We start from the raw sequence: 16,708 nt of genomic DNA on the forward strand, positions 1-16,708 counted from the left end.
GCAGAAGTAGACTGGAGGCTAGCAGTCCCAGGTGCAGGCTGAAGAGCAAAGGGGGCTGGAGTGATAGGCTCAGAATAAACAGGATAGCTTGGCTGCTGGTGGCTAACAGGCTTGGATGCTCGTCTGGGAAATCGAGGTCCCTCCAGTGCCAGATGGGTTCCCAGGAAAGGGTTTTAGGTGTTAGGTGGAATGAAGCAGGTGGACCCAAATGCAGGAATCTGCAGGTTGAGCGAGGCTGAAGAAACTTCTTTATTAAAGGCTTGTGCAGGCAAAAACAAATCTGGCAGGTCAAAAGCAAAACTGAACAATGCAGAGCACAGCAGAATAAACTGAACAGAGGATCCAACAAAACTGAACTGAAAACCAGGACCTAAATGCATACTGAACTAATGAAACAACAGGGAACAGGCGGCAAGACACAAGGGCAGGCTGGGAGCTGATTGGCTGGGAAGACACAAGGAGTAAGAGAATAAACAGAAAACCAAAATCCTCAGAAAACACAATATAATCATACACAAACCATTTCAGAACTCACATGAACACAACTAAAATAAGTGCACAAGTCACAACAAGCACACAGCAAAATAAACTTCAGCATATATTGCTGTTGACAAAAACATGAATAAATCAGTCTGTCAAGCTGAGTGGCTTGCATTTTAAGGCTGCATGAAACACATGAATCGAACTAAAAGACAACTGCAACTCTGAATAGCATTAGTGTTTCAGTTCATTTAAGCACTTAGTTTCAACAAGAGTCAATGTAGAAAGCAACAGTTTCTCAAGTGGTCCGTAAATATAATCTGCAAACTCTCTTATCTGTCCTTTTTCCCACTCAGTCCAGTCTTGAACAGGCAGAAAAGCCTGAGGGAATCTGGTGGACTGGTGGAGGGACATAGAGCCAGACTGGGACAGAACTATAACATCTTTCCTCTGAACCATCAAGCGACATCCATTTCTGATGACGGTGGCACATCTGGATCAAATGTCAGTCAGCTTTATCAGCTCTGTAGTGACTTTTGATGGAGTTTGTGTCTACACATACTGTATATGCACTGTCCTAATAACAATAAAGGTGCACAGATACCACTGCTAGAGCAGTGGTGTTTTCTCTCTGTATGTTCCCTTAAACCATTTGACAAACATTTGCACATTAATAAAAACCTGCATTCTGTATTTATACTGTGCACAGATCAATCCTGTTCAGTATTGGCAGAAAGCATTTGCTTTATTTATTTGCATCTGCATTAATAGATCTGATTGATCCAGGTTATGATTAAAATGTTTTAGGGAAAGTGGAAATTATGTAGTCACTTTGAACTATAGTTTACCTGACGACCCAATCATTAACTGATTTACAATACAGGGGTAAAAGACTTCCGTGAAGGCTAGTCTCGTATATCCTCACTCAAGCCTCCTCAGGGATCCGTCGTTGCTCTGCAGAGCAGGAATAAGGGAACTGGAATGGCCTTCATGCATGGTCATGACCAGAGCTATATCCCGGTGAAGCAAGGAGAGCAAGAAATGATCGAAAAAAGGGAAAGGCTTGTACTCAGAAAGTGTAACACTACATTTTACCATGTCACACATAAACATTCAAATTGTTAAATCATTAAAAAATCTTGTGAAAGGAAGGTAAATGGGAAAATAGAGTTTTGAGCCCTACATCTCCTTAAGCATATGGATATATGAGATTTTTGTGGTCCAAAAACTCTGCTATATGTGCTACTGTAACTACAGTGAACCTGTGTGGGCTTTTTGTGAGTAACCTGCACTTAGAACTTGAGTTTTAAAACTCTCACACTCGAAACTCAAAGATTTATTGAGTTTTCTCAACTTCTTTCGTTTTTATAGTGTACAACTAATATTCTGTACCAGCAAGAATGACATGGTAACCATAATAAGAATGCAAAAGTTGCCAGTGCAGAGGATGACGAAAAAGAAGAATGAGAAACAGAGTGTCAAGTGATACTCATTAGTCAAGTGAGAGATGGAGGGAAGGAACTGATGAGGCCTGAGATGAAGAGGATCAGAGAAAGCAAAGTAGGGGGGGCGAGGGACTTCAGTCTCTGTTGGACAGAAAAAATAGTACTAGTAGATAAATGAGCTGATAACAAAAGGCATCCAGAATTCAGAGACGCCTCTCTTCCTTCTCTCTATGATGATGGAGAACCCAGAAGCGGCTGAACTCTGCTTTCCACAACTCCTCAACAATTCCTGCAGGAAACCCTTGCCGTCTCAGTCTGATGGCATGCTTGCTTACATCGTGCTGTCCACTGTCTCTCTACTCACTGCTATGCTCAACATGCTGGTCATCATCTCCATCTCCCACTTCAGGCAAAGTTAAACTTACTAAGCTAATATATATATGTATATATATATATATATATATATATATATATATATTCATAATGAGAATTTACAAGAAAACAATGTAATTGAGGTGGCACATAGATTTCATTTTCAGACCATCTAATGTGACGCTTGCAGTTAATAATAGTTTTGTATTTTAAAATGCTTACTTGAGAAAATCAAAATGCTGTTATGTTAAGTATGTGCTTTCTACTACTACTGTTACTGACAAACTACCATTGATGATAATCTCACAAGTTATGATATTCTTCCTCCTCAGGCAGCTACACAACCCAACCAACCTCCTCATCCTCTCTCTGGCTATCTCAGACTTTCTCGTTGGGCTCCTGCTGATGCCGGTTGAAATCCTTCTTACAGAGGCCTGCTGGTTCTTTGGTGACCACATGTGTGCTCTGTATTATGTTGTTGATTTTATCATTACCTCCTCTTCAGTTGGAAATATGGTGCTCATATCGATTGATCGTTATTTGGCTATCTGTGACCCTCTACAATACACCAACAAAGTTACTCTGGACAGAACAAAAATATGTGTTTGTCTGTGTTGGATCTGCTCTGTTCTCTATAACAGTCTGATTTTAAATAACTTTCTGAGACAACCTGATGGGCAGAATTCCTGCTATGGAGAGTGTGTAGTTATCCTCAACAATATCACAGGAACTGTTGACTTTGTCTTTACCTTTATAAGCCCAATTAGTATCATTATATTTCTATATGTGAGAGTATTTGTGGTGGCTGTGTCTCAGGCTCGCACTATGAGGTCTCACATTGCAACTGTCGCACTCCAGCGTTCAGTGAAAGTAACTGCTAAAAAATCTGAGATGAAAGCAGCCAGGACTCTTGGTGTTGTAGTAGTTGTGTTTCTAATATGTATTTGTCCATATTACTCTCCAACCCTTGTAGGACAGGATATTGAAGACAGCAGTTCATCCTCACCCTTTGTAGTCTGGCTGTTGTATTTTAACTCCTGTCTAAACCCTGTGATCTATGCCTTTTTCTACCCCTGGTTCAGAAAATCTATTAAACTCATTGTTACACTTCAGATACTGCAGCCTGACTCATGTAATGCTGGAATAATGTAGAGAAAGTCAGGGGAGTAACTTCAATAGAACTTTCTGGGAAAATGGGAATAGTTTGATTTGTTAGGGAGTCACTGTAGTAAAGGTCTACTACCTTAAATGTTTATATTTTAAAACCTCCATGAATCATGTTCTTTATCAGACAATCAATAAATTGCATCCATTGTCATTATTACATCTGAAACTATCACCCACCATCTGGGGCACGGTGTGAATAGAAATCTGAACAGGACTTCTGACTCCGACCAGCTCACCAAAATCCTCCTGGGGACACATTACAACATATGGTCCATGTCACACTTAACAAGAATTACATAGTAAATAACTATGATAATTAAATTAAATTATTTGTGGAAAAATGTGAGAAATGGGAAAAACCCTGTAGAATGTTATATAATAACATAATTCTAATATATTCATATAATTTTGTAATGTTGTAATGGGATCAGATTCTACTGTGAGTGCTAGTAGTAGTACTAGTACTAGTCTACTAGTTTGTGAAGTTATGAGGGGGATGAAATACTGTGTCAGAAACACCTTTTTCATAGTACAATTTATAACTAGTACATCAAAGCACATTCTCAAAAACTACCATCATCAAATAACAATAATAACTAAATTAAATATGATAATTTGTAGAAAAATGCATGAAATGTAAAAAAACAGTAAAATGTTATACAATTATAATATATTTATATAATTTTGTAATGTTTTAATTGTTATTTCCACTGTGTCAGATCAAATTCTATGGTGATTTTATAACTGCATTTTGTGAAGTTAGAAGGTGGATGAAATACTGAGTTAGAAACACATTTTCATACCACAGTCCACAACTAGCACAACAAAGCACATTCTCAAAAACTACTATCTACTAAAATAACTAAAACTGTGTCCAAAAAAACTGAACATTGATAAGTAAGGTAATTGGTATTCATTGCCGTTCCATCTGCAGGTATTTGTATTTTTCATGTTCACCTCTTTCTGTACTAACTGCAAGTATTAGTGTAAGATAAGAATTCATACTGAGCAGTACAGCAACAAATAAAGCACCATACATATTTTAATTTTAGTGGCTTTCCTTCATTAAATCCTTGTGTAATGAGTTCTGTGTAAAGTTGCGAAGGGAGAGGAGTTATTTCGGGCGCCTCTGGTTCGAGAAGTAAAAATCCCATAAATTCTCTCCATAGACAATGTTGCATGACTCACAGTTGGAGCTCTTCTATGGCTTGAACTGGTATACAATTCTCCCAGTTAAATCATCAGTACAAAAGATGAACAACTGTGTTTGAAAAAATCTGGCTCTGCCGAGGTAGAAATTAATTATGACTCCTGCTTCAAGAAACATCCTGACAAAGAGCTTAAAATTCAGTTACCTGCACTGCTGTCAGTGATATGCATGTCAGCATGTTAGGCCTTTAGCTGACTGTAGAAGCAACAGGGGGTATTTGTGCGTTGGGGAGCTCTGGAGAAGCTTAGTGATAGGGGACAGAAAATAAAAATGTTCCCAATCAACATATAGCAAATGTATTTCAAAATATATATGTAATAACAATTACCATATATTGTTAAATATGTTTAACAGTTGTTAAAGGACAGGCTCACAATTTTTCAAGTCTGTCGTATAACAACAGTCAGGAGCCCAAATGAACATTGAAATAGGTTTTTCTTGCTGTAATTATTCCTCTTGTTAATACTGACCATCAGAAGATCCTTCATAATGCACTTATAATGTAAATGATGGCAGCCAAAATCCAAAAAACTCCTTCTGTGCAAAGATATATTTAAAAGTTTATCTGAAGCTAATTATCTCAGCTGTAACAGTTCTGTAGCCACTTTTGATAGAATTTGTATCTGCACATATATGCACTGTCCAAATATCTCTGTATGTTCCCTTAAACCATTTGGCAAACATCTGCACATTAACAAAAACTTGAATTCTGTATTTATACTGTGTACAGATCAGTCCTGCTCAGAGTCTGAACGCATATGAACCATTTCTACTGACAGAGTCTGCATTTATAGATATTATGATACTAAATTCATAATTTAATAATCCAGGTTATGATTATAATGTTACATAAACTGTAGAAATTATTTATTTGGCCACATGTTTTAGAGAAAGTGGAAATTATATAAATACAGTATATCTCACATCAAATTATAGTTTACCGAACAACCCAATCACTAACTGATTTCCAATAAAGGGTTGTGTCGGCCTGGTAAAAGACCTCCATGAAGGCTAGTCTCGTATATCCTCACTCAAGCCTCCTCAGGGATCCCTCCTCGTTCTTCAGAGCAGAAATAGGGGAACTGGAATGGTCTTCATGCATATCCGGGTGAAGCAAGGAGAGCAAGAAATCATTGAAAAAATGGAATTGGCTTGTACTCAGAAAGTGTAACACTACATTTTACCATGTCACACATAAACACTCAAATTGTTAAATCATTGAAAAATCTTGTGAAAGGAAGGTAAATGGGAAAATAGTGTTTTGAGCCATACATCTGCTTAAGCATGTGGATATATGAGATTTCTGAGGTCCAAAAACTGGATACCATATGTTTTATTGTGACTACGGTGGGCCTGTGCAGGTTTTTCATGGGTAACCTGCACTTAGAACTTGACTTTTAAAACTCTCACACTCGAAACTCAAAGATTTATTGTGTTTTCTCAACTTCTTTTGTTTTTACAGTGTACAACTAATATTCTGTACCAGCAAGAATGACATGGCAACCATAATAAGAATGCAAAAGTTGCCAATGCAGAGGATGACGAAAAACAAGAATGAGAAACAGAGTGTCAAGTGATACTCATTAGTAAAGTAATAGATGGAGGGAGGGAACTGATGAGGCCTGAGATGAAGTTGATCAGAGAAAGCAAAGTGTGGGGGGGGGGGGGGGGGGGGGGGGGGGGGGGGGGGGAACTTCAGTCTCTGCTGGACAGAAAAAAATAGTACTAGTAGATAAGTGAGCTGATGACAAAAGGCATCCAGAACTCAGAGATGCCTCTTTTCCTTTTCTCTATGATGATGAAGACCCCAGAAGCAGCTGAACTCTGCTTCCCACAACTCCTTAACAATTCCTGCAGGAAACCTTTGCCACCTCAGTCTGATGCCCTGCTTGCTTATATCCTGCTGTCCTTCATCTCTCTGCTCACTGTGACTCTCAACCTTCTGGTCATCATCTCCATCTCCCACTTCAGGCAGAGATAAACTAACTAAGCTAATATATATTTTTTTTAAATATATTTTCATAATGAGAATTTACAAGAAGAAATGTAATTGAGGTGGCACATAGATTTCATTTTCAGACCATCTAATGTAAAACCTGCAGTTAATGATTGTTTTGTATTTTAAAATCCTTACTTGAGAAAATCAAACATAATGCTGTTAAGTATGTGCTTTCTACTACTACTGTTACTGACAAACTATCATTGATGATAATCTCACAAGTTATGATATTCTTCCTTCTCAGGCAACTACACAACCCAACCAACCTCCTCATCCTCTCTTTGGCTGTCTCAGACTTTCTCGTTGGGCTCCTGCTGATGCCGGTTGAAATCCTTCTTACAGAGGCCTGCTGGTTCTTTGGTGACCACATGTGTGCTCTGTACTATATAGTAGAGTTTATCATTACCTCCTCTTCAGTTGGAAATATGGTGCTCATATCGATTGATCGTTATCTGGCTATCTGTGATCCTCTACAATACACCAACAAAGTTACTCTGGACAGAACAAAAATATGTGTTTGTCTGTGTTGGATCTGCTCTGTTCTCTATAACAGTCTGATTTTAAATAACTTTCTTAGACAACCTGATGGACAGAATTCCTGCTATGGAGAGTGTGTAGTTATCCTCAACAATATCACAGGAGCTGTTGACTTTGTCTTTACCTTTATAAGCCCAATTAGTGTCATCATATTTCTATATGTGAGAGTATTTGTGGTGGCTGTGTCTCAGGCTCGCACTATGAGGTCTCACATTGCAACTGTCGCACTCCAGCGTTCAGTGAAAGTAACTGCTAAAAAATCTGAGATGAAAGCAGCCAGGACTCTTGGTGTTGTAGTAGTTGTGTTTCTTATATGTATCTGTCCATATTACTCTCCAATCTTTGTAGGACAGGATATTGAAGACAGCAGTTCATCCTCACCTTTTGCAATCTGGTTGTTTTATTTTAACTCCTGTCTAAACCCTGTGATCTATGCCTTTTTCTACCCCTGGTTCAGAAAATCTATTAAATTCATTGTTACACTTCAGATACTGCAGCCTGACTCATGTAATGTTAGAATAATGTAGAGAAAGACACAGGAGTAACTTCAATAAAACTTTCTGGGAAGATGGGAATAGTTTGCTTTGTTAGCTGAAGTAAATGTCTAATGCCTTATTTTAAAATCTTCATTAATCATTTCCCTATCAGACAATCAATTAATCACGTCAATTTTAAGACATTACAACATTTGAAACTATCACCCACCATCTGGGGCAGAGTGGATATAAAATTGGAAAAAAGGACTTTCGACTCCGACCAGCTCACAAAACCCACGTGGGGACACATCATCACATATGGTCCATATGATAATTTGATTAAATATGATAATTTGTGGAAATATGCATGAAAATGGAAAAGCCTAATGTACAATGTTGTACAATTATAATATATTTATATAATTTTGTAAGGTTTTATTGTTATTTTCACTGTGTCAGATCAGGTGATTTTATAATTGCAGTTTGTGAAATTATGAGGTGGATGAAATAATGAGTCAGAAACAAAATTTCATACTACAGTCCACAACTAGCACAACAAAGCAAATTCTCAAAAACTACCATCTACTAATATAACTAAAACTGTATCCACAAAAACTGAACATTGATAAGTAAGGTAACTGGTATTCATTGCAGTTCCATCTGCAGGTATTTGTATTTGTCATGTTCACCTCTGTCTGCATTAGTGTAAGATAAGAATTCATACTGAGCAGTACAGCAACAAATAAAGCACCATACATATTTTAATTTTAGTGGCTTTCCTTCATTAAATCCTTGTGTAATGAGTTCTGTGTAAAGTTGCAATGGGAGAGGAGTTATTTCAGGCACCTTTAGTTCGAGAAGTAAAAATCCCATAAATTCTCTCCATAGACAATGTTATGTGGTTCACAGTTGGAGCTCTTCTACAGCTTGAATCAGCATAAAACTTTCCCAGTTAAATCATCAGTACTAAAGATGAACAACTGTGTTAGAAAATATCTGGTTCTGCCAGGGAAGAAGTTTCAGAATTCAGTTAGCTGCACTGCTGTCAGTGATGTGCATGTCAACATGACAGGCCTTTGGCTGACTGTAGAGGCAACAGGGGGTATTTGTGCATTGGGGAGCTCTGGAGAAACTTAGTGATAGGGGACAGAAAATAAAAATGTTCCCAATCAACATACAGCAAATGTATTTCAAAATATACAGTACCACTCAAAAGTTTGGACACATCCTCCCATTCACTTAAATGAGAAAGAAAAGCAACTCTTATATTCTTAAATATATTGTTAAATACTGTATATTTAAAAGTTGTTAGGGGAGGGGTTCTAGTCTTTCTTTAAACAATAGTCAGGTGCCCAAATGAACATTGTGTAATCCCAATAAATTTAACAGACTCTAAACTCCACTGTTTAACTCCACTTGTTTATAGTTTACAGTGGCATAAGAAAGTTACCGTAGTTAAACCTTCATTGATTTTTGTATAAACATTCATTCATATGTTAACCTCATTTACCTACATTTAACAGATATTCAGTCAAATTTAATGCTAGTTATTGTTGTAGTTTGACTAAAAGTCCAGAGGGTGGCAGTAAGCGCCTGCAGAATGCACTGTTGTCAGTAGCGATGCGCAAGAGAAAGAAGGTGGGGGAGGGGGAGTAAGAGACGAAGAAAAAGCGAACAGAGTCCAGCACATGGATGTATTAAGAGAACCGAATACAGGAAGAGCGCCAGGCTTTGAAGCAAATTTGACATGGCGGCAAAACTGCAATTACGTCACTTGATGCTCACTAGTCCAAAAAGACTTTCCCCCATAGACTTACATTGTGAAAGAGACGTCTGTAAATCAGCGGATAATTTTTTTTGAGCATCACAACCCCTGCGAAATGACTTGTCTCACTATCAGAATTTGATCCATTTGGTCTGATCACATTTCAAAAGCCTAGAAGAGCCGCACGATTGAATTGTTTCATCCCCATTCAAGTTAGCCGGAGGGCTAAACTGAAGGTAGTTGATTCGGCCGGCGAAAGTCACTACCTTGCTTGCTCTATGGGCCGCATAGATGCAGAAGCAATGCGAAAGTTGTAGAACTTTTTTGGCTTCATGCACCACTGAGCAACTTTCATAGTAATGAACGGGGCCCTGCCTCTGACGTTGCATCCAGTTCTCTTTATACATCCATGGTCCAGCGTGTGTACAAGCGTTCATATAGAGTAAAAGAGAGGAAAAGTTGTTTATATTTGTTGAAGTCAGTGTTAAAGTTGCCCAGAAGAGACTTACCTTGTTCCAGGATATTATTGATTACCAGAGGATGAAGGAGGATCACCATTAGACGTGTTTTTGATGACAATTCTCCGGTGAGTGTTTTTACCTTTCAGTGCTAGCTTAAAAAATCGATGTTAGCTCATGCTCACTTTATGATGGTGGATGAAAAAAAAAAAACAGTCAGAGAAATGTTTTTTTATAATTAAAACTAGCACTGTGCATTTTCTGAGAAATGATATGAGATGTGAGATATTATTGCTGGCAGAAATTATTGCCTTGTGAATTTTATTTTCCATTTATGGGCATGTTTTTTTATGTTCATTTTGTGAACATTTAGGCAGCAATAAACTGATAACAGGTTAGAAAATAACCGTAAGATCTTGATATTAATCTGCATACTAAAAAAGGAATTGGTCATTAACTGAAATTAACTTGTACGGTATGCAGGTTGTTTTTTTTGGTTGATCTTCTGAGAGTGGAACAGAGGACTCCAGCGAGCGGGAGGTATATCAAGGGTCACTGCTGTCACGTGTCAGGAGTGTCAGAGCCAAGACGCTGCTGGACTTGGACGATGTAGATCTCCATCAGGATTACAGATAAGCTTAAGCAAAATACCGAAAAGAAATAAAAGGGGGTCCCTTAACTGAACTGAACTGAACTAAACTTTCAAGGAAATTAAACTATTTGTATCTGAGGAGGAAATAAAGAAGGACTATAAAATTGTATTGAACTGAATGTTGACACTACCTGGGTATTAACAAAAGAACTGAAGGATGGACAATTTAATTTAATTTATTTATTCATTTATTTTTGGTTTAATACTTGAAGAGCTCTAAAAAAAAAGGGATACATTTAAATTGGTCTATTGTTTTATTTTAAAGGGGTATATATATATATATATATATATATATATATATATATATATATTTAATTTTATTACTATTAGCCAGATCTAAGTAATATGTGATGGGTAAATCTTGATTTATATTTTTTTCCTTGTGTGGAATAAATTCCATCTTTCTATTTTCACTAAATTGAATTTGTGTTTTACTTATCATCCTCCTTAAAGGGCCTATACATAAGATATTGGTGTAACTATTTATTTGGCACTTAGCGTATTTCATAACAAGTAGTGGTTACAATTGAAAATACGTTTTTCTTGCCATAATCATTCCTCCTGTTCATACTGACCATTAGAAGATCCCTTCATAATGCTTCTGTATTTATACTGTGTACAGATCAGTTCTGCTCAGACTCTGAACGCACCAAAGTGATGTGCATGAACCACCACTACTGGCAGAGTCTGCATTTATAGATATTCTGATTGTAAATTCATTATTTCATAATTTGGGTTATGAATATAATATCTTATAAAACATACAAATCATTTGGTCAAATGTTTTAGGGAAAGTGGAAAAAAAAATCTTGTGAAAGGAAGATAAGTGGGAAAATAGTGTTTTGAGCTCTATATCTGCTTAAGCATGTGGATATATGAGATTTCTGTATATGTGCTGTAACTACACTGAGCACGATTCTGTAACTACAGTGGGACTCTGCCGGCTTTTTGTGGGTAACCTGCACTTAGAACTTGAGTGTTAAAACTCTCACACTTGAAACTAAAAAGATTTATTGTGTTTTCTCAACTTCTTTCGTTTTTACAGGGTACGACTAATATTCTGTACCAGCAAGAATGACATGGTAACCATAATAAGAATGCAAAAGTTGCAGAGGATGACGAAAAAGAAGAATGAGAAACAGTGTCAAGTGATACTCATTAGTCAAGTGAGAGATGGAGGGAAGGAACTGATGAGGCCTGAGATGAAGAGGATCAGAGAAAGTAAAGTAGGGGGGACGGGTGACTTCAGTCTCTGCTGGACAGAAAAAATAGTACTGGTAGATAAATGAGCTGATGACAAAAGGCATCCAGAACTCAGAGACGCCTCTCTTCCTTCTCTCTATGATGATGGAGAACCCAGAAGCGGCTGAACTCTGCTTCCCACAACTCCTCAACAATTCCTGCAGGAAACCTTTGCCGCCTCAGTCTGATGGCATGCTTGTTTACATCGTGCTGTCCTTCATCTCTCTGCTCACAGTGACTCTCAACCTTCTGGTCATCATCTCCATCTCCAACTTCAGGCAGAGTTAAACTTACTGAGCTAATATATATATATACATTTTATTTTTTCATAATGAAAATTTACAAGAAAAAATGTAATTGAGGTGGCACATAGATTTCATTTTTAGACCATCTAGTGTGAAACCCGCAGTTAATAATAGTTTTGTATTTTAAAATGCTTACTTGAGAAAATCAAAATGCTGTTATGTTAAGTATGTGCTTTCTACTACTACTGTTACTGACAAACTACCATTGATGATAATCTCACAAGTTATGATATTCTTCCTCCTAAGGCAGCTACACAACCCAACCAACCTCCTCATCCTCTCTCTGGCTGTCTCAGACTTTCTCGTTGGGCTCCTGCTGATGCCGGCTGAAATCCTTCACACAGAGGCCTGCTGGTTCTTTGGTGACCACATGTGTGCTCTGAATTATGTTGTTGATTTTATCATTACCTCCTCTTCAGTTGGAAATATGGTGCTCATATCGATTGATCGTTATCTGGCTATCTGTGACCCTCTACAATACACCAACAAAGTTACTCTGGACAGAACAAAAATATGTGTTTGTCTGTGTTGGATCTGCTCTGTTCTCTATAACAGTCTGATTTTAAATAACTTTCTGAGACATCCTGATGAGCAGAATTCCTGCTATGGAGAGTGTGTAGTTATCCTCAACAATATCACAGGAACTGTTGACTTTGTCTTTACCTTTATAAGCCCAATTACTGTCATCATATTTCTATATGCGAGAGTATTTGTGGTGGCTGTGTCTCAGGCTCGCACTATGAGGTCTCACATTGCAACTGTCGCACTCCAGCGTTCAGTGAAAGTAACTGCTAAAAAATCTGAGATGAAAGCAGCCAGGACTCTTGGTGTTGTAGTAGTTGTGTTTCTAATATGTATTTGTCCATATTACTCTCCAACCCTTGTAGGACAGGATATTGAAGACAGCAGTTCATCCTCACCCTTTGTAGTCTGGCTGTTGTATTTTAACTCCTGTCTAAACCCTGTGATCTATGCCTTTTTCTACCCCTGGTTCAGAAAATCTATTAAACTCATTGTTACACTTCAGATACTGCAGCCTGACTCATGTAATGCTGGAATAATGTAGAGAAAGACACAGGAGTAACTTCAATAGAACTTTCTGGGAAGTTGGGAATAGTTTGATTTGTTAGTTGAAATTAAGGTCTAATTTTGTGCTCACACCAAACGCGAAGCGAATTTTTCGCGTGTTGAGATTAGACATAAAGTCAATGTAAAAACGAGAATAGACGCGAAATTGGCGTATTCGCACGAGTTGAAAATATTCGATTTCAGCGAAAATTTCGCGCGTATCATGGGGCTGGAACGGGTGATTCAGCCGCGGCTTATCGACAGACAGCTGCTGAGAGGCGGCCAGCTCTGGAGGAGAGGGCCGGGAAACACGTTGGTGCTGCTGCTGATTTCTGGAGGAATAAACACACACTAGACCACCACACGAGTCACATCGGATTCTGCTGTAATCCGGAGTTGTTTACCGGCGGGAGGAGTTTATTATTTTAACTTTTAAACTAATTTATCTTCACTTTCGCATCTCAACCTAACCGGAGCTAACACTAGAGTCACCTCCCCCCTCCCCGGCTGCTGTCATCAATAATAACCTAAATGCCGGTGAAAATAAGCATTTTAAAAGTTGTTTGCTTGTCTTGTGGACAGACCTGACAAAGGATGAATTCAGACTTTTTACAAATCTGCATCATGTTTTAGTTATTTCGGCATCTTTTGATTTGTTTATTGCAATTAAATCATAGCAAAACCTAAGTTTATTTTGGGCTCATACCGCTTTAGGGTCGTCTGAAAAGTGTAGTAAATAAACGGATTTTTGGGGGGAGTTTTGTCTGACAGGTTAATGCAGTGTATCACAGCAAAACGAACAGAGGAGTTGATGTATTTGATGTATTTCTCAGTGTTTACAGATAAGTGTCGGTATGAATGTTGTTAGCAGGAGGACATAGCTGGCAGGCAGCCTGAGCTTCAGTAACATCACTGGCTGGCTCCCACTGTCCAGGTGGGGACAAACCGGTGCCTACCATTGCTCACTGGCTGCTTGGGGCGAATAAGCACAAATGATCCCGCGGCCAAACTTGCGCGAATTACGCGAATAACAACAAATGTTCCTGCGTTCAAACTCGCGCGAGTAACGCGAGGCAAAAATTCGCTTCGCGTTTGGTGTGAACACAACATAATGCCTTATTTATTACATTAATTATTATATTAATATCTTTATTACAACATCTGAAACTATCACCCACCATCTGGGGCAGAGTGGGAACAACAATCGGAACAGGCCGTTTGACTCCGACCGGCTCACAAAAACCCATCTGAGTACACATCATCACATATGGTCAATACGATAATTAAATTAAATATGATCATTTGTGGAAATATGCATGGAAACTTAAAAAGCCCAATGTACTATGTTGTACAATTATAATATATTTATATATTTCTGTAAGGTTTAAGCACATTCTCAAAAACTACCATCATCAAATAACAATAATAACTAAATTAAATATGATAATTTGTGGAAACATGCATGAAATGTAAAAAAAACAGTAAAATGTTATACAATTATAATATATTTATATAATTTTGTAATGTTTTAATTGTTATTTCCACTGTGTCAGATCAAATTCTATGGTGATTTTATAACTGCAGTTTGTGAAGTTAGAAGGTGGATGAAATACTGAGTCAGAAACACATTTTCATATACAATCCACAACTAGCACAACAAAACACATTCTCAAAAACTACCATCTACTAAAATAACTAAAGTTGTATCCACAAAAACTGAACATTGATAAGTAAGGTAACTAGTATTCATTGCAGTTCCATCTGCAGGTATTTGTATTTTTCATGTTCACATCTGTACTAACTGCAAGTATTAGTGTAAGATTAGAATTCATGCTGAGCAGCACATCAACAAATAAAGCACCATAAATATTTTGTTTATAGTGGTTTTTCTTCATTAAATCCTTGTTTAACGAGTTCTGTGTAAAGTTTTAAAGGGTGAAGAGTTATTTCAGATTTTTCAGTTTTTGTGTGTTACGTGACTCACAGTTGGAGCTCTTCTATGGCTTGAAGTTAAACACACAATATGTAATTTCTGCCGCTGGGGGTCTCTCAATTGAAATAATAACAAAAGACAGAGTGTGATGACATTGTGAAGTAGCGTGGGATCATGGGAGTTGTTGTCTTTATTGTTAAACAACCAGGTTCTCTGGGATAGTGTTCATCATTCAGGATGTCTGGTAACGCTTTAGATTACAACTGGCAATTTACACTGTAACTACTGAGTAGTTATCTGTTGTACTAACGGTGTACCAGTGCAGTACATACCTATATATATATATATATATATATATATATATATATATATATATATATATATACCTATATATATACCTATATATATATATACCCATATATATATATATATATATATATATATATATATATATATATGAAGGTACAGGGGAACAATATGTGAAGTTATGGAATAGGGGGCTAACAATTTGTGAACTTACATACTACTGGGTACCTATTCTATTATTACAGGGTATGTACGAACTACTGAGCTAAAATCAGGACCTTTCAGGGAAGATGGAGTGATGACTTCTGCAGCACATAATAAATCTGATGTGATTTTATTTCAAAATGACCTTATTACAAACAGGCAAATAAAAAATACAGTGTTCCTTTATATTTTGGGGGTAGCCTATATAACCACGAGGTACATCTGTGCATTTATTTTGGCACAAAGGTCCAGGTGACAGTGTGTTGTCATTGATGCTGTCGGCCTCTCAAGACTGTCACAGCTGTCGTTCACCTCACCAATCACAATGCATATATATGTTTAATATGCTTTACTGACAGCTAACTGTGCAATTAATTTAGTTTGTCTGTTCTCACATTGTTCTCTGTAGTTTCAGAACAAGTTACATACATATGCGGTAGTAGTTTTCCCCTTGTTACATGTAGTTACAGGGTAAGTACAGGGTATGCAGGCTGTAATCTAAATCTCTGATTGTTCCCCCATAGTTACATTTAGTTACAGAGTAAGTACAGGGAATGAGGGCTGTAATCTTAAGTGTAAATTGTACGCCTTGTATCATATTAAAAACAAAATCTTACATCCTTAAAACCTTAAACCTTTAACATACTTCTTATTTCAAAATGAGTGAGCTGATAGCATTTAATTCTTTATTTCTTTGTTTTTCTTGCATTGCTTCTTCATTTTGTCCTTCTTTTTCATCTTCCTTTCTGCTCCTGATGAAGATGACAGGGTTGAGGTTGAGATGAGGGGAAAGAAGCCGGTGCACTGTGGCCATCTGTTGACCCTATAGAGAAAAACTGTTAGTTTCAGTCTCTTGACTGTAATTTATAGTCTGAGATATCTGGATTTCTGACAGCCATGATGTCTCCCACTTGGTGAGAAGTCATCATCACTGGCATTCTAGATGTGAATAAATACAATATTAATAGTCTATGTAAGGCCATACAAGAAATACTGTATAGCTAACTAAAATCAGCGTCTAGTTTGTCAACAAAGCATTACAAATATGTGGCACAATCATATTGGAAAAGTTGCATTTAATGTCCAATT

The 16,708-nt window shown here is 37.4% G+C and overlaps 3 protein-coding genes across 3 annotated transcripts; all 3 read left to right on the forward strand.

The window, feature by feature from the left end:
- The first annotated feature begins 1,142 nt into the window (after positions 1–1,142).
- On the forward strand, positions 1,143–3,477 carry LOC137192141 (trace amine-associated receptor 13c-like). Its single transcript, XM_067602654.1, has 2 exons — positions 1,143–2,334; positions 2,630–3,477. Exons 1-2 carry the CDS (start codon positions 2,156–2,158, stop codon positions 3,447–3,449), a joined length of 999 nt encoding a protein of 332 aa, XP_067458755.1. The 5' UTR covers positions 1,143–2,155; the 3' UTR covers positions 3,450–3,477.
- Positions 3,478–6,357: 2,880 nt separating this feature from the next.
- Positions 6,358–8,022, forward strand: LOC137192142 (trace amine-associated receptor 1-like). Its single transcript, XM_067602655.1, has 2 exons — positions 6,358–6,645; positions 6,918–8,022. Exons 1-2 carry the CDS (start codon positions 6,419–6,421, stop codon positions 7,735–7,737), a joined length of 1,047 nt encoding a protein of 348 aa, XP_067458756.1. The 5' UTR covers positions 6,358–6,418; the 3' UTR covers positions 7,738–8,022.
- Positions 8,023–10,945: 2,923 nt separating this feature from the next.
- Positions 10,946–14,563, forward strand: LOC137193063 (trace amine-associated receptor 8a-like). Its single transcript, XM_067604248.1, has 2 exons — positions 10,946–12,081; positions 12,355–14,563. The coding sequence occupies exons 1-2, from the start codon at positions 11,855–11,857 to the stop codon at positions 13,172–13,174; spliced, it is 1,047 nt and encodes a 348-aa protein (XP_067460349.1). The 5' UTR covers positions 10,946–11,854; the 3' UTR covers positions 13,175–14,563.
- Positions 14,564–16,708: the final 2,145 nt, after the last annotated feature.

Source organism: Thunnus thynnus, chromosome 11 (assembly GCF_963924715.1).
Source record: "Thunnus thynnus chromosome 11, fThuThy2.1, whole genome shotgun sequence".
Lineage (NCBI taxonomy): Eukaryota > Metazoa > Chordata > Actinopteri > Scombriformes > Scombridae > Thunnus > Thunnus thynnus.